The 18,553-nt window shown below is 37.7% G+C and overlaps 1 protein-coding gene across 2 annotated transcripts in view; it reads right to left on the bottom strand.

Annotated features, from left to right (window-relative positions):
- The window catches only part of PLCB1 (phospholipase C beta 1), a gene marked incomplete at both ends in the record, with an annotated part of 613,641 nt that overhangs the window by 150,977 nt on the left and 444,111 nt on the right, over positions 1-18,553 (bottom strand). For both annotated transcript variants that reach the window (XM_084247878.1, XM_084247879.1), the window contains one exon: positions 10,731-10,877. In XM_084247878.1, the coding sequence (XP_084104004.1) occupies positions 10,731-10,877 (147 nt within the window). The remainder of the gene's footprint in view (positions 1-10,730; positions 10,878-18,553) is intronic.

The following is an 18,553-nucleotide window of genomic DNA, read 5'->3' as shown; positions in this document are numbered from 1 at the left end:
TTTATTTATTCAAGCACTGGGTACAGTCAGAAGCGCGGGAGGGTGAGAGAATTCACCAGAGCCAGAGCGGGGAGGAGAGCAGGCAGAAGGACTGAAGTACACTGCTGAGGGGAGCAGTGGGCGGCAGGAGAGGTCTGCGCGCCATGTGGGACCCTCCTCTGGTGGCCGGGGAGCAGCCGGGGATCAAACTGGCGCCGCAGAGGCTGCAGGCAGCTTCACAACCCAGTGCTCAACCGCTGTGCCACTAGGGAGGCCCAGGGAGTAGGATTTTTTAAAGCTTAAAATCTGGTGAATTTTTCTTCTCTAAAATTCCCAACTTCTCTTAATTATGTCCCATCTATGCATTACATTTCCATTTGATTAGATCCACAAATAGAGCTTCCAGGGCCAGGGGATGCCAGGGTTAGGATTAATGATATGTCATGAGTCACTCAACCCTTGTTATTTCTGAAACTGGTATCTGACATCATCTCTGCCTGCCAAGAACACCCTCTAGAGTACATTCCAAGCCCAGGGTTGTACTTGGGCCCTGAAACTCCATCTCAGGTTAATTAATAATGCTGCCCCAAGTCGAAACTTTGCCACTTTTCACTTGACTTCATTTATTTTGGGCAGCTGACTACATTCACTTGAGCTTTGTCTCAGATTACCCAAGGCATCCAGGGATGGAAGAGACCAGAAAACTGAAAATAAAAATCCTTCCATTAACATAGGTTTCTGAGAATTTCTTTTCTTGACAAATGATGATTGTCTATGCTTATATCTATGGCCTTTTTTATTCTTTTTTTTTAAGATTTATTTAATTTTATACAAGAGCTGGGGTACAGGCGAGAGGTGCAGGAGGGTGAGAGGATTCACCAGAGAGAGAGAGCGGGGAGCAGAACAGGCTGACTGATTGAAATACACTGCTGAGGGGAGCACCGGGTGCGAGAGGAGAGGTCTGCCTGGCCATGTGGGATTCTCGCCAGCCGGCAGGGATCCAACCGGCACTGCAGAGGCTGCGGAGAGCTTCACAGCGCTGCACTCAACCTGCTGCGCCACTGGAGAGACCCTATTGTCTTTTTTAAAAATGGTATTTTTTATTTGAAAAATTTGTTTATTTATTTATTTTTATTTTTGTTTGTAAACATCCTTGTTTATTTTTTTCACAACATAGGATTTCTCCCCTCAGGTGCTGTCATCATAGTTTTCCTACCACCTAAGTACCCATAGTCCTCTACCACACTATGCTCTCCTCCTGTCCTTTACTCCCCCCTTTTTCTCCTGAGTGTCTCAGATCTATGGACAGTTTTCAAGGGTCAGTCTTACAGTTTCTGTGTCTGATCCTTTGTTTAGTTTCTCTAGATTATACATATAAGTGAAACTATATGGTATCTATCTTTTGCCTTCTGGCTAACTTCACTTAGAATAATCCCTTTCAGGGGCCTCCCCGGTGGCGCAGTGGTTGAGTGCTGGGTTGCGAAGCTGCCGGCGACCTCTGCGGCGCTGGTTCAATCCCCGGCTGCTCCCCGGCCACCTAAGGAGGGTCCCACATGGTGCGCAGACCTCTCATGCCGCCTGCTGCTCCCCTCAGCAGTGTACTTCGCTCCTTCTGCCTGCTCTGCTCCCCGCTCTGGCTCTGGTGAATTCTCTCACCCTCCGGCGATTCTGACTGTACCCAGTGCATGTATAAACAAAACAAACAAATAAAGCATGCCTCTATTAAAAAAACAAAACAAAACCGAATAATCCCTTTCAGTTCCATCCTGTTGCCACAAATGACATGAGTTTATCTTTGTTGACTGCTGAGTAGTATTCCATTGTGCATTGTCTTCTTTTTGATATACATAAATGAGGAAAAACAAACAAGCTTCAGAATGTGATTTATTTAACTCAGTAGTCTTCTTAAATAAACATTGTCTCAATAAACAGCAACAGGTGGAGATGGATACTATTTTTCCTTGCATTCAATTAGAGTAACACCATCGAGGTCACATAATCCTGAGGCTACTGTTGAAAATAGAGAGGCTGTATCATTTGCCTTTGTTGTCTCTAGGTGTATTTGACTGTCTCTCCCATTGGGTGGAACTTTGTCCTTGCGAGATCATGGAACTTTCTTGAATATAGATATAACCGCCATGATAAAGCTTACATAAGAAAGTGGGGAGAAAAAAAAAAAACTTGAAGCTGAGCTTTACTGATTATTAGAGCTTCGCCTTTAATTCCCAGACACATTCTCTACGAGAGGCAATATACTGGTTGCTGGGGATACTGCAATGACTCAAGACATATTCCTATATTTATGATGTAGAGAGGGAGGCAGATTCAAATAAAGGAGAAGGTTCTTATGTGCCAAGGAATTAACAATCTCACCCTAACCTTATACTTCAAGTTGCCTTTTCTTTCCCTTTCCCCTTACCAGTACAGAATATTCTACTTTGGTCCTGATAAGCTTCAGGTTCCCTTTCCCAGCCCTGGAGTAAATTCTTTGTAGCCAGTCATAGTAGTTTCACAGCGATTATTATGGGTAGTACTGAGTGACTTAATTTTGGGCTGTATCTGATAAGGCATAAAGGAAGTCCTTCGGTGAGGTTGTGTGGGGTATTCTTACTCTTATTAAGAACCAAGGACAGGGCAATTGTTTCATAGGAAGGTAAAGCTCAGGCTGCACAGTGATCTTGAAACTATAAGGATAGCAAAAACATGGAAAGCATATGGGTCTTAGCATCTGATATCAATGAATTCCTGGTTCAATCAAGCCTCAACCATCACACTTCCTTAGTTCCTGCTGTTTGAGGTAATAACTTCCTTAAAGAAATACTGTCCCCTTCCTTATAACTCCAAATACACTGGCTATTTCAATTTATCTTCATTTCATAAACAAGAAGCTAAGTCTTAGAAGAGCAAAGCATGTAATTTATTTCCAGACAAATTTGAACTTGATATGCTTATTTGCTAAGCTCATCTACCACTCAACGTTTATAGCTCTGTGTGTGCTTTACACCAAATATAAGTGATTAAAAGTTGCACATGCTAAGGGATAAATGAATGGAGAGATGTAATAGAAGGGAGTGGTATTCAGTTCGGGTTGGTAATGAATGACTGGCAAGGACAAAAAAATTAAATCTTGAAGCCAAGAAGATATATGTGAGGAGAAGAGTTGAATAACTATTTGAGATATTCAGATAATTCTGTTCATCAGCGGCCTCCCTGGTGACCTAGGGGTTAAGTATCAGCATTATCACTGCTACAGCCAAAGTTTGATTCCCACCCAGGGAGCTAACCCACATATGGCACAGCAGAACTCTCCTGTCTTGCCAGCTGCTCCTCTTAGCAGTGTATTTCAGTAGATCCACCTATTCTGCTCCCCTCTCTGTCTGATGAATCCTCTTACCCCTTGTACCACTGGCCTATACCCCAGCTCTTCTATGCTAAAAACCAAAATTCCAATCATCAGAGGAATAACTAACCCCTTAAAACCTCAAATGGAATGTTGTTGTTTTTTTTTTCCTACATGGAATAAGGATGCTAATTTTTCCACTTTGCCTTACTGTGCTTATTGAGCCAAATGGTATCAAATGGTTTGGAATATGGATTTCCAAATATATTATTTATCAAGTGCTGAAAAAGTGTAGGTTGAAATGATTGCATACTGTTCTGTCCTAAGAGAATTTTGTTTTGAGTCATAAGGGTAAATTCCTCAAGGAAAAACAATAATTTAAAACATAATCACTACTTGATGTACTGCCAAGACTATCTCAAACCCTAGAAAATGACCATTGTAATTAAAAATCACTCTGTGCATGTTTTTCTCTAAATTGTATGATTTATTTCCCCTTCTGGTAGTTTTATAGTCAACAAAGGGGCAATACTGAATAGAGAAATAAACATAATAATAATAATGCATTGCTAAATTGATTGGTTTTTATATTGCACATTTAATTTTTATAGCCCCTTTAATGTCCAAAAGAAATCTTTCTAGATACTGAACATTTTCTTGTATGATATAATTTCAGTTGAATTTAGACTACTATTTCTCAGGAATACAAGTCCTTAATGCTCCAAGAAAATAAGTAGGGTGGTAATGTGTGTGTGTGTGTGTGTGTGTGAAGGAGGGTTGATGTTAACTTTAATAATTGTGAATCTGGAAACTTTTCCCCCCTGAATTCAAAGCATACTGCAGGAATTGCCAACCTTTGTTTATATCTAGTATTTTAAAAACTTACCTGAATAGGAAAATTTTTCTTTTTCTACAAAATATTGCTTATGTGAAAAATTGTTTTTACAGAAAAAGTTTCCATTTGTTCTGGAAATGGCTATAAAGTAGAAAATCTAGTAAGTTTTCTCACTATTGATTTTAATATTTACTTGAAGCCTACATTTGATTCTATTTTTACTTTATAATATTCTTAATTGGTTTTGGAAAGTTTGAAATTCTACATCATCAATGTTTATAGGTACCCAAAAGCACTTGAGAGATAGGAGTTCTATATCGGGCTTATCTGTAATTAAAACAAAGATACTAATGATATTATATGAAGTAAAACCAATATTTTACCCAAAAGTCAAAACAGGATTACAGGCAAAACCTCAAGAGCTATACTACTATTTATATATAGTTTATTTGTGTTTTGCTAATTACATGGAATTCTCTTTACGTCTCACACAGGAAAGTAAAAGACTTTGGTACTATTGTGATAGTGTGAATTTATACAATGCAAACCTTGATGTAATAATACATAGCTCAGAAAAGTGAACAATAAATTAAAAAAAATTCAATCATTATGTAACACAGGTAACAGTGTTCTAAAAATTTAACATTTAAAAGTATATCAATTTCTAGTATACTACTAGAAATTAAACAATTGGAGAGAGAGCTGGTTTACTTGGTCAGAAATCACGTATATTAATTAGATAGTGGTGATATGAAACCACTGTACAGAAATTTGAAGACAGATATTTGAATTATTTTTTCATCCAAAAAAAAAAAAAAGAGTACATCCTTCTATTTTCTAGAAATGGGGGAAGGGGAGCCATTTGCGAACTATTGGTAATTACTATCCTAACACCCTAAACCGAACTGACACAATGGAGTCAAATTTTGTACCACATCTGTGCCTATCACGTTATTCAGAGGGAGGACAAAGTAGCAATCCTAGAAGAAATTAATTGGCATGAAATTCTTTGTGAAATGCAATTGAAAAAATGAAGAACTGCAAAGAAAAATTTGAACAGTATTCTCTACTTTTATTATTTGTATTAATGTTGAACAATTTTTAGCACTTTTCTGTTGCTGTAAGAAAGTAATTATGGATAATTTGTTAGATATCAAGATTGATAAAGGAAAAGCAGCTATATAATCAAGAATTTAGATTAATTTTTGTGTATGGTGTGAGATAGTGGTCTAATTTTGTTCTTTTGTATATGGCTGTCCCGTTTTCCCAGCACTATTTATTGAAGATATTTTCCTTTTTCCATGTACACTCTCAGCTCATTTGCCATTAATTAACTTTGTCTATTTAAGAGTAGTTATAGTTTTGGGTTCTCAATTCTATTTCATTGATCTATCTGTCTATTATTATCCCAGTACCATACTGATTTCATCATTATATTTTGCAGTGGAGTATGAAGTCTGGGATTATCATAAATCTTTACTTTTTTTTTGGGTGGAGGGGTCAGGAGGCTGTTTTGGCCATTTGAGTCTTTGTGGTTCCATATAAGTTTCAGTAATTTTTGCTTTTTTTTTTTTTTTTAAGAATGCCATTGACATCTCAAACCAAATACATCTCAAACCAAATACAAAAATGAACTCCAAATAATTGAAAAGTTGTATATAAGACCTGAAACCATAAAACACACAGAAAAAAACAGGCAAAACACTACAAACACTGAATTCTGTGATGTCTTTGGGGTCTTAATGTTAAGGGAAAGGAAATACAAGCAAAAAATTAACAAATGGGATTATATAAAACTGAAAAGCTTCTGCTCAGCAAAAGAAAACTTCATTAAAATGACAAGACATGGGCATCCCTGGTGGCCTAGGGGTTAAGTCTTAGGCTATCATCACTATGGCCTGAGTTGGATACCCAGCCAGGGAGGTGACCCACATGGCTCAGCAGACCTCTTCTGTCTTGCCTGCTGCTCCCCTCAGCAGTATATTTCAGTAGATCTGCCTGTTTTGCTCTCCACTCCACCTCTGGTGAATCCTCTCACCCCCTGTACCTCTGGTTTATACCCCAGTTTTTGTATGCATAAATAAATAAACCTTTAAAAAATAAAAAATAAAATGACAAGACACTCTAGTAAATGGGAGAAAATATTTGCACATCAGACATTCAATGAGGGATTGATATATCCAAGATCTATAAAGAATTCATACAACTCAACAAAAAGAAAATAACCCAATTAAATGATGGACAGAAGAGCTAAATAGCCACTTCCCCAAAGAAGACATATAGATGACCAACAGGCACAGAATAAAATGTTCATCATCACTATAATTAGGGAAATGCAAATCAAAACCAGAGTGAAGCACCATATCATACCTGTGAGAATGGCCCATATCAAAAAGACCAGAAACAACAAATGCTGGTGAGAATGTGGAGAAAAACAAATCCCCCTGCACTGTTAGTGGGAATGCAGACTGGTCCAGTCCCTATGAATAGCAACAGGGAGGTTTTTCACATCTCCAATTTGATTCAGACACTCCACTCTTAGGTTATCTATCTGAAGAATGCAGTACTATTTACTAGTAGTCAAACCATGGAAACAATCTAAGTGCTCAAGTTCAGATGATGGATTAAGAATGGATTTATATATATGTACATATATATATATGTACTATATATATTTATATACATACACACACGTTAGACTACTACTCAGCTATATAAGATGAAATCTTGCCATTTGTGACAACGTGAATGGAGCTTATCCTAGGTGAAAAAGACAGAAGGAGAAAGACACATACCAGATATTATCATTCATATGTGGGATATAAAGAAACAAACAAAGCAACAGACAATATTAAACCAAAACAAACCCTAGAAATATGATTGCAGAATTGAGGTTAGGGGAACCTAACAGTGGGGTGGTGAACAGGGTGGGGTAGGGGGAGCAGAGGAACTTAGTGCACTGCATTGGAGGATTATTTGTGCTTTGATGATGAGTATGGTGTGGCTGTACATCTGAAGAGGTGTGAACTTATACTCCTAAATCATACATAGTTCTGTAAACTGTTACCTGAATCAAAAATGATAGTTTAAAAATGAATCTTAATTAAAAGATACAAGTGGAAATATTTATGTCAACTCAATTTTTAGGAGAAAAAAATATTTTTTCTTCTTGCTTTGTTCACTGAAATGGTTCAGAAGCAACATTCCATAGCACAGGGTGCAAAGTGCCATTACTCATATGCAATATTTTCCCCACTAAAGGAACAAGGGCTCATTGGGGAGAAGTGTCACTCTATCTTGTGGTAGAGAAGAAAACAAAGTGAATCTGGAAGGCCTTTATGTGCCAGAAAGCAAGGACATTTTTAAGATCAGTGGGTCATGTTAAGAGGACATAACAGCAAGTCTAAAAAATGTTCCCACTGATGAAAGCTGGGACAATTTAAGCATCGAAAAGAGAATAGTGGCTGTGGTTGAGTAAATACAGCTAAAATTGAAAACTAGACATCTATAAAGATGTAAAGAAAGAAAAAATAAATATATTCTAAAAGAAAATAGAGTGACTATACAGTTAGTGTTGTCATTCAATTGTTTTAATATTGCTGATTCATTTCCTATAAGACAATATAGAAACTAGTGAATTCATTGGGAGGCATTTTTGGATTTAAAAGAACTACTGGTAAAATTACTGCATATTGTGACTTATGGGTAGATGAAACCACCTAAAATGTCCAAAATCCAACTGGACATATATTTATGTATTTTTAAAAGCCTTATGGTTTTAAGTATATGATAATGGTGAGAATCCACCTAAGTTTTTCATATTTCTTTGGAACCCATCAAGTCAAATATTTAGACTATTTACTTGAGGTTTACTCCTTGAACTTGGAAGAGAAAAAAGACTACTTTTTAAATTTAACCTCTATGTGACAAGTTCGCATTCTTTTCAATTATGAATGTAGGTACAGATCACAGTTGTATTAGTAGAACCTTTGACTTTGTCAACATCAGAGATCACAGATATTTTTATATTATATACTAATTGTTGCAAATATTACAAAAATAATATTTAGGCTAGTTGTAAATTTTATTAAGAAATATCTATTTTATTACAAAATTGTTTTTATTATTTTATAAAAATATTTCAATGGAATTCATTTCCTCATTAATCCTATGTACTTCATTTTATGCTTTTAACTTTATTCTTAGAAGGCTCCATAGTCTTCACCAGACTTTCAGATAAGTCAATGGTACCAAATAAGATTCAGAGCCCTAGACAAGGAAAATAATTCTTTACAAAGACATCAATTTGAATGAGAGTTCTGAAAACTTTGTAGTAGGCCTACTGAACTGAATCCCAGGATGAGGACCAACTGAACACGCTCCTCTTGAAGTTATGAAATCTATAGTAATTGTAAAAATTACTATTAAAAAAACTGACAATCCTTCCATTGACAGCAATGAGCTATGACTCCCTCCCACCCTTTCCGACTTTGAAGCTGGGTAGGTTTGTGCCTGTTTTGACAAATGAAGAAAGAAGTGACAGTATTAAGACTTCATAGGCTACATGCAAAAAGTCAATTGAGCTTCTTATTCTTGGGGAAACTTTTCCTTACCATAAAATCCACCTGTCTAGGGGCTGCCATGCTGTGAGGAGCCACAGGTGAGGTGTCTTATCAACTAGGCTGACAGTTATATCTGAGCCCAGCTATTGGATCCTCCCAACTCAAGTGGCAGACAGGTAGATGGGGGAGCCTCCAGATGATCCCAGCACCCAAGCTGTTGTGTCACCCCCACATTCACCCTCCACCTGAAACCCAAGTCCTCAGGGAGCAGAGTCAAATCATCCCTTTGTGCCCTGTCTGAATTCCTGCCATACAAACTATGGATCAAAATAAAATGGTGGCTTTTTATGCCACTGAGTTTTGAAGTGATTTGTTATATTGCAAGAAATCAATATTATAGGGCTTAAGATGAGTCAAATGTAAATCTAGTTATATATCATGAATTTCTCTTAGTAAATAATGTCAGCTGAAACTAAATAGATGGCTAGTAGCCTGAGCTATCCAATTTTCATGGAGAGCAAGCAAGTTGCAATTCAACTGATTGTAAAAGGGGAGCTATATAATTCTCACTAGAAGGTCTGAGATGAAAATGAATCGTCTGGGGGAAGTCCATTCCAGCTATCTGGAGGCTACATATTATCTCTGCCCAAGACTCTTTTTTTCACCTAGCTATTTTCCAACTAAGTGTGGGACACAGGGCCAATGTTTGGCTCAATATTAACACAATGTACATTTTTGCTGGAGGGTTGATCTCCTTGAGGAATGTAGAAGAAAGAATGGCTTAGTTGCCAGATGGCTGAATACTGTGGATTCTCTTGGACACCTTCAGAAATATCTAGTGCCTGGATCTCCCTGTGGTCATATGCATAGCATTGCCAATCAACCCTGAGGCACAAATCACACAGTCCTAGACAATGAGCCACAGACACACCAAGGCATGGTGATCATCTACAACTCAGATACCCAATGAAACCCCAGATTTGGTGGTACTGTGGGTCTTAAGGTCAGTCAATCATTTGAATGATGGATGTGGAGCAGGAGAAAGGCATGGTTATTTTAAAGCATTTTTTTTTAATTAACTAGTATTTTTTTTACAAACAATTTTTTTAAAAAAGATCTATTTATTTATGCATAGAAGAACTGGGGTGTAGGCCAGAGGTGTGGGGGTTGAGGGAGAGGATTCACCAGAGACAGAGTGGGGAGCGGAAAAGGAGGATCTACTGAAATACATTGCTGAGGGGAGCAGCAGGCAAGACAGGAGAGGTCTGCTATGCCCTGGATTAGGGCACAGAGCACTACCACAGAGATGGTAGTGCTGAGACTTAACCCCTAGGCCACCAGGGAGGTCCCTACAAAAAAATTTTCAAGGTTGATAATTAAAGATCTGCCACAGAAAAAGTATTCTAGAACAAATGCATTTTGATTATAAAAACATTTTCAGATAATTAAATGCTGAATTTATTAAAATTTTAAATTCTAAATTATGTTGGATTGATATATCTGTGCATATATGTATGCATATATGTTTTAATATTTTCTATTTATTATCTACTAAAACCATGGCAATACTCAATTTAAGATCAAATTAGGGAATATGTTACTTCCATTTCCTTTATTATAGTATTTACAACAAATTATAGGTTGTCAGGTCAACCTTATGTATCTAAAGCCTTGTTCTATCTTGAGCAAAATTAGCAGTTTGCCTTGTGCAGACATTATTAAGGGCTTCAGAACTTTCCTGAAGATGAGCAGAGTTTGGAGCTAAGATGGATTTGAAAGGGTTTCAGATTCATCAAAGAATGAATTCAGTAACACAAAAATTCTATTGGTCTGAAGAAACCAGACCTGGATAAATTTTAAAAGACTTTACAGCTTAAAGATATATGTTGTGAAGAAAAGATACAGATTCATAAACATGAGAACATGACCACCTATGGTTGGAACTTTCAGTTTGAGAATCTAGTTCTCAGAAGCATTTCACAGAAAAGAAAATATGAAGAAGTGAACGTTATACCTGTGAGGTAGGTGTTGTGTGAGGAATTAATGAAATAGTGAGAAAGGGGCTGAGACATATCTTCATTCAAATCCAGTTTCTCAGGTGAAACGACTCCGTTTTCTTCTCCACTCAGATAGCGCATAAATCCATCCACTGATATCTGTCCTGGAGGGAATGAAAAGTTAAAAAGAATGTGAATGTATTCTTTGGTAGGTTGCTGGTATCATGTGAATTCAATTTTTTTCTCCCAGAGAACTCTGGCAGCATTTAGGGTAGAAGACATTAGCTACAGTTGCATTTTAACATGGATAAGCAGTACTTCAGAATCATGCTACTTCACTGCAGGTTATCTGCAAATGCCACAAATATCACAGAAGAAAACTTAGTAACATGAACCTCACTGACATCCAAAGGAGTTAAACACCCAAACACCAACATACTTCTTTTTTTAAAGGTTTATTTTTATTTATTTATGCATACAAGAACTGGGTTGTAGATCAGAGGTGAGGACGGGTGAGAAGATTCACCAGAGACAGAGTGGGAAGTACAAAAGGCGGATCTACTGAAATACACTGCTGAAGGGAGCAGGGGGTGAGACAGGAGAGGTCGGCTGCACCATGTGGGTTAACTCCCTGCCCAGAGATTGAACTCATGCTGCAGTGTCTGGCTATCACTTGCCAGCAGCAGAGACTTTAATCCCTTCAACACCAGGGAGACCTCCCCAACCTACTTTTAAATATAATAATGGTTATAAATTCTACAGAAAACCACCAAGATGTTATAAATGCTTATCTCTATATGCTAGAATTAGGGGTAATTTTCCATTACAAATATATATATTCCTTCTATATTAAGCACGTTATTCACTGAGCGTTTTCTTTGCGATAAATAATAAGATGATCACAAATAAGTCTCTCTAAGGAAGAAGAATCAAATGTTCATAAAAACATCTTTCCATTTCATACATAGAATGACTTTATTTCCAATGGAAGAAATATGACTCACTTTAGATTACTAGGATTATATTTAGAATTTTTTCTTTTGTTGTAATTTTTCTGAAGTGACTAATGCTACGTATTGAGATAATTATTTGCTATAGTAATCTTTTAGATTACACAGAGATGGACAGCTGAATTATTTTTGCCCATCATCACGGTATATTTCTCAGTCTTAATAATCATACACAGACACAGAAATGGACACACACACACACACAACACACAAGCACCATTTGTGGATCTGTGGGCAGAAAAGACCTTTTCAGTACATGTTGGAGGGTAACAATTCATTTTTCCTTGTTGAAATTTTTGTACTGCTTTAAATGTGACTTTTATTCACTGAAGAAAAATGCACAAATGAGATGAGCAAAGAGGAAAAATAAAACCTTTTATGAACATGTCTGACTCCTCTTTCAGAGGTAACTTCTGTTAAAATCCTGATATGTGCAGTTCCAGGAAAAAAAAAAAAGTGTCCGTGATTGTTTTATGAAGATGCAGTCATGCCTGTGTATGAATATATGATTTGTGACCTCCTTTGTATGAATGGAAATATATTTTGACCATTGAATATACAGATAAATGTTTACCTATATTATATAAAAATAGTATTTATGTTTTATAAACTCACATATATAAAACCTTAACATGACTAAGTATTATTTGAGGGTCTTAGTGCACATAACCAATTTGTTTTCTGTTAAAGTTCTAGCAATTTACTCTTTTACCTATGGTTTTCCTTCTTTTCACCCCTACATCAAACTCATAGGTCAAAAGTATTATACCTAATAATTCTAAATTTTGTTAATGTGGGCATTTTTATTCTTGAACAGTAAAAGATGTGTATCTTTAAATGGCAAGGCTGGTACAGACTATTTGTCACAGTGTTACTCTATAAAATTCTCAAAATGAGTATTTTTCCAGATTCTAGAACTATTATGGCTAAATCACCTTTAATACTTTACAAAAATAAATAGAAAAAAAGAAATTTGGTGATTGGATCTTGATGAAGAAGATGAGTTTTACAAAGAAATATCTTTTTCCGGTCTCCTGGTGAGCTAGGGGTTAAATCTCAGTGCTACCACCATGAAGGCCCACCATGAAGGCCTGAGTTCGATCCCTGGCCAGGGAGCTAACCCACATATGGTGCAGCAGACCTCTCTCTCTTGCCTGCTGCTCTCCCCTTAGCAGTGTATTTCAGTAAATACTTCTGTTCTGCTCCCCAGTCTGTCTCTGGTGAATCCTTTCACCCTCCTGCACCTCTGACTTGCACCCCAGTTCTCCCATGCAAAAATAACTAAGTAAAATCTTTAAAAATTATATTTTTTCAAGAAACTTTTAAATAGGAACTATTGTACTGTAAATACCTTAAAATCAACTTGAACACGTACCTTAATAATCTTAAAAATGATAAAAGGAAGAATTGCTAAGATCTATAGTAAGCATTAGGAATGAGAAATACAACATCAAAGTTTTCATTTGCCATGCTGTGTGACCAATTTTTATTTATTTATATATATATATTTATTTATTTTTTAAGATTTATTATTTATACAAGCACCGGGTACAGTGAGAAGTGTGGGAGGGTGAGAAAATTCACCAGAGCCAGAGTATGGAGCAGAATAGGCAGAAGAACAGAGGTACACTGCTGAGGGGAGCAGCGGGTGGCAGGAGAGGTTGCATGCCATGTGGGACGCTCGCCCAGCTGCCGTGGATCTGTGCTGCAGCGCAATGAAGCGCTCAACCGCTGCGCCAAGGGCCGGGGAGGCCCGTGACCAATTTTTAATAAATAGTTTATACTTTAAAATAACCTTCACCTAACAAAGAGATCATGTGATCATTGATGAGAACAATTTAGTTGTTTGTTGACTGAAGTATTTCTTTAAAATTTTATTTATGGTGGAATACATTTATTATAGCAGACTGGTTTCAATTTTTGCAAACAAACCAAACTCAATATCCATTAGAATTAGAACTATTTCAACACATGAGTTTAAAAATATTTTGGTGTAGGGCCTCCCCGGTGGCGCAGCGGTTGAGCGCTGGATTGCGAAGCTGCCCGTAGCCTCTGCAGTGACGGTTCGATCCCCGGCTGCTCCCCAGCCTCAGGAGGCGGGTCCCACATGGCTCAGAGACCTCTCCTGCCGCCCCCTTCTCCCCTCAGCAGTGTACTTCGCTCCTTCTGCCTGTTCTGCTCCCCGCTCTGGCTCTGGTGAGTTCTCTCACCCTCCCGCGCTTCTGACTGTACCCAGTGCTTGTATAAATAAATAAATAAATAAATCTTTAAAAAAAATACTTTGGTGTAGAAAATTTGTAGGTAAATTAGAAAGAAAAAAAACTAACTTCTTCACAGTCTTCCCTTTTTCCTGTGACAAGTTTTCCTTATTAGGTTCTTCTCAAATTAGTCAAATTAGTTAGTCTTCTTATTCATGTTCCTTCTTTCCTTATTTTCCACAAAATTAACAAAGATTTACTGAGCATCTACTATGTGATAAATGCACAGAAAATTAAAGTACAGCCTTTGACTTCAAAGAGCTCATAAGGGCCTCCCTGGTGGCGCAGGGGGTTGAGCACTGCACAGTGAGGCAGTTCATAGCCTCTGTAGCACGAGTTCGGACCCTGGCTGGCCAGGGAGCACCTCACATGGTGAGGCAGACCTCTCCTGTCTCGTCTGCTGCTCCTCTCAGCAGTGTGTTTCAGTCAGTCTGTCTGTTCTGTTCCCTACTCTGTCTCTGGTGGGTCGTCTCACCGCCCCACCCCCATCTCTGGCCTGTGCCCAAGCTCTTGCGTGCATAAATACATAAATCTTAAAAAAAAAAAAAAAGAGCTCATAAGCTCACAGCAAATACAACAAGTCACACTTGAAAACCAGCTGTGAGCGCCTCCAAAACAGGCTGTATTTATGTTTTTTTCTTTTTTTTTTCAACAGAGGCATGCTTTATCCATTTGTTTGCTGGTTTGTTTGTTTGTTTTGTTTATACATGCACTGGGCACAGCCAGAAGCGCAGGAGGGTGAGAGAATTCACCAGAGCCAGAGCGGGGAGCAGAGCAGGCAGAAGGACCGAAGTACACTGCTGAAGGGTGCAACAGGCGGCAGGAGAGGTCTGCGCGCCATGTGGGACCCTCCTACGGTGGCAGGGGAGCAGCCGGGGATCGAACCGGCGCCGCAGAGGCCGCGGGCAGCTTCGCAACCCAGCGCTCAACCGCTGCGCCACCGGGGAGGCCCTTATGTTTTTTTCATCCCTGGAACTTACCACAATGCTCTATGTATAGTAGGTTTTATTTATTTATTTATTTATTTATTTATTTATTTATTTATTTATTTGATGTTAATTTTCATTTTTTATTTAAATATTTTATTTTATATAATTACATCTTTTTTCATCTTTGCACAATGTATGCATTTTCATTTTGGTTATATTCCCCATACAATTGCACCTCCCCCCTTATTTTGACTCTAGTCCTTTCCTTTCCCTGCCTCCCCCACCCTCCCCATAGTGTGTCTCTGGTTTATAGTTGCTTGTTGATTTTGATTTTTACTTTGTATTGATTAGTCTTTTTCCTGGTCTCTTATTTAGGTTTTCTAAATCCCTGATATGAGTGATACCATCCGGTATTTTTCTTTTTCTTTCTGACTTGTTTCACTGAGCATGATCCCTCCTAGCTCCATCCATGTTGCTGCAAACTGCATTTGTTTATCTTTTTTGATTGCTGAGTAATATTCCATTGTGTATATGTACCACATCTTCTTGATCCAGTCATCCATTTTTGGGCATTTGGGTTGTTTCCATAGCTTAGCTGTTGTAAATAGTGCTGCTATAAAATAGGGGTGCAGGTGCCCTTTGGAATTACTGTTTCTGTGTCATTTGGGTAAATACCTAGGAGTGGAATTGCTGGATCATATGGAAGCTCTATGTTTAGTAGTTCAAGAAATCTCCACATAGCTCTCCATAGTGGTTGGACAGTTTGCACTCCCACCAGCAGTGCAGGAGAGTTCCTTTTTCTCCACAACCTCACCAACATTTTTTGTTGCTAGTTTTTTTAATATGTGCCATTCTCTCTGGTGTGAGATGGAATCTCATTGTAGTTTTTGATTCGCATTTCCCTTATTACAAGTGATGTTGAACATTTTTTCATATGCCTGTTGGCCATTTGCATTTCTTCTTCAGAGAAGTTTCTTTTTAGCTCTTCTGCCATGGTGTTGGAACAAGAACAGACAAACAGACCAATGGAATCAAATAGAAAATCCAGAAATAAACCCACAGATTTATGGTCAACTGATATTTGACAAAGGAGCAAAGAATTTGCACTGGAGCAAAGAAAGATTGTTCAATAAATGGTGCTGGCAAAACTGGGTCACTACATGCAAAAGAATGAAGCTTGACTACTACCTCACACCATGCACAAAAACCAACTCAAAATGGATTAAAGAACTAGACATAAGACCTGAAATCATAAAATACATAGAAGAAAATATAGGCGAAACACTACATGACATGCACCTCAAAGACATCTTTACAGACACATCGCCCAAAGCAGTGATAGTGAAGGCAAAGATCAGCAGTGGGGACTACATCAAATTAAAGAGCTTCTGCACAGCAAAAGAGACAGTAACCAAAACAAAGACAAACCCCACCAACTGGGAGAAAAATTATGCACACAACACTAATGATAAAGGACTGATTACAAAAATCTACAAAAAGCTGATGAGACACAACAAAAAGAAAGAAAATAATCCTGTATAGTAGGGTTTTTTTTTTTTTCCCCAAAGATTTATTTATACATGCACTGGGTACAATCTGAAGCGCAGGAGGGTGAGAGAATCCACCAGAGCCAGAGCAGGGTGCAGAACAGGCAGAATGACGGAGGCACACTGCTGAGGGGAGCAGGGGGCGGCAGGAGAGGTCTGCGTGCCATGTGGGACCCTCCTCTGGTGGCCGGGGAGCAGCCGGGTATCGAACCGGCACTGCAGAGGCTGCGGGCAGCTTCTCAACCCAGCACGCAACTGCTGCGCCACCCGGGAGGCCCTGTATAGTAGGTTTTAAAGCAACATTCCTTTTCAATAATTAGTGATTCAAAATGGAAAATAAACGGATTAGGAAAGAGCACCAGGATAGCATAATTTTGTTTGATTTCTTTATCTGATTGGATTGAATAATGTGAAATTGATAATATTTGGCTTTTTTAACCTATGCAAATGACAATTTCATACAACTTAATCTCTAACTATAGTTATTCCTTAGAGGACAGGCAGTGAGCACAAGGGTCTGTAGGGGCTAGCAAAGAGAAGAAATGTGACCTCATAGCAATTTGCTATGCAGTAATAAGCTCTTTGAAGTTGGGATAATGTGCATATCCAGGAGCTACGGAGTGCACAAAACTTGCAAATGTATACTTTCATAGGTATGAAAATGGCAGAATATATTGTATGACCAAGTGTACCATATTTTTGGTGCTGAATTTGACCTTGAGGGTGTTAGCTTGTGCCTACAGAAATGAATATTATTTATTTAGTCTGATTAGCAACTTCTAAAAACAATGAAAACTAAGCATATGCCAACATGGCAAAAATGATTGATTTTAACTTTAGTATCAATTCCATTTGTTGCCTCTAGTGCCTTCTGGAAACTTGTGTTGAGAAAGATTCTGGTAAAAACAGAATTGGTAAAAACACACACACACATACAAAAATTAGGTGAATCAGAGTCTGTGAGGATTATATGATTATATTAAATAAAAAATCCTCAGAGAAGAAATTTACCTAACTTTGAACAAGAACAATGAGTGAATTTGAAGGGCAGTTCAGAATATGACTGCAAATTACAGAGCAGAGTTCTGGGAACAAATTTTCAACCCCAAACCTTTGCTTTGCTAACTAAACAAACACCCAAGATTTTTGATACATCCAATGACTAATATTAAAGTCAAGAAAAACAAATGAAAATGTAAGGATAAGTAAGGAGTGGTCCATTTGTCATTTACAAGATGGCAACTAAAGGGTCAGAGTTCATTTGTAAATATGCAGATGTTTGTCCTAAAAAATAGTTCTGACTAGTGAAAGGTTTGAGATGGAAAACAGAATCTTTTGTTGTATGTAAACTACAGCTGAAATATTTGCTGTGCTGTTGACTTACATGCATCAGTCCGTTTCCATCAACCTTGCACCTTTTTTGCAAAACTGCTTACAATTTTTTTTTCTGGTCCACTGAGGAGCAGAGAAGAATGAAAAACCTTGAGGAGTAGAGAAAACTGCTTTCCTAAATAGATTACTAGCAGCACAAGAAATCTCCCTTCCAATTCTGTCAGCACTTTAACTGATCGGTGACAAATTCCTCAACCACTGTATGAATAAATTATACCGACTCTTAAGTCTCTTTTAGCTCTAAAAGTCTATGAATTCAAGTGGCTTAACATGTTATGGATGATTAATGGCTAAATTAAAACAAAATTCCATATTAGCATGGATTGTGAAACATTAAACCACAATTAAATACAATGCTATAATTTTCTGAAATAAAATCACCAGGAAGAGAGTAAAGTTTAGAAGAATAAGGCCATTAGGCAAAGGCTACAGATAAAGCCCCTTACACTTTCCTTAATAAAAGATTGGTATACTTTCAATTGTACATGTCACTCATATAATAGCACCTAAAGATTTTTATAAGAGTGTGTATAGACACACACACACACACACACACACATACACAGTATGAACCACTTAGGGTCCAAACAGGAACACTATAACTTCCTCAAAGATGGAAAAAACATTGCTCTATGAAGCTTACATTCAAAAGAAGTTCTGGTATTCAATAAAAAAGGAAACTGGTGCTATAAAATTGAAAATAC

Source organism: Talpa europaea (assembly GCF_964194135.1).
Source record: "Talpa europaea genome assembly, chromosome: 11".
Taxonomy (NCBI): domain Eukaryota; kingdom Metazoa; phylum Chordata; class Mammalia; order Eulipotyphla; family Talpidae; genus Talpa; species Talpa europaea.
Note: the sequence above shows the minus strand (reverse complement) of the source record. Positions and strands in the feature narration are given on the sequence as shown.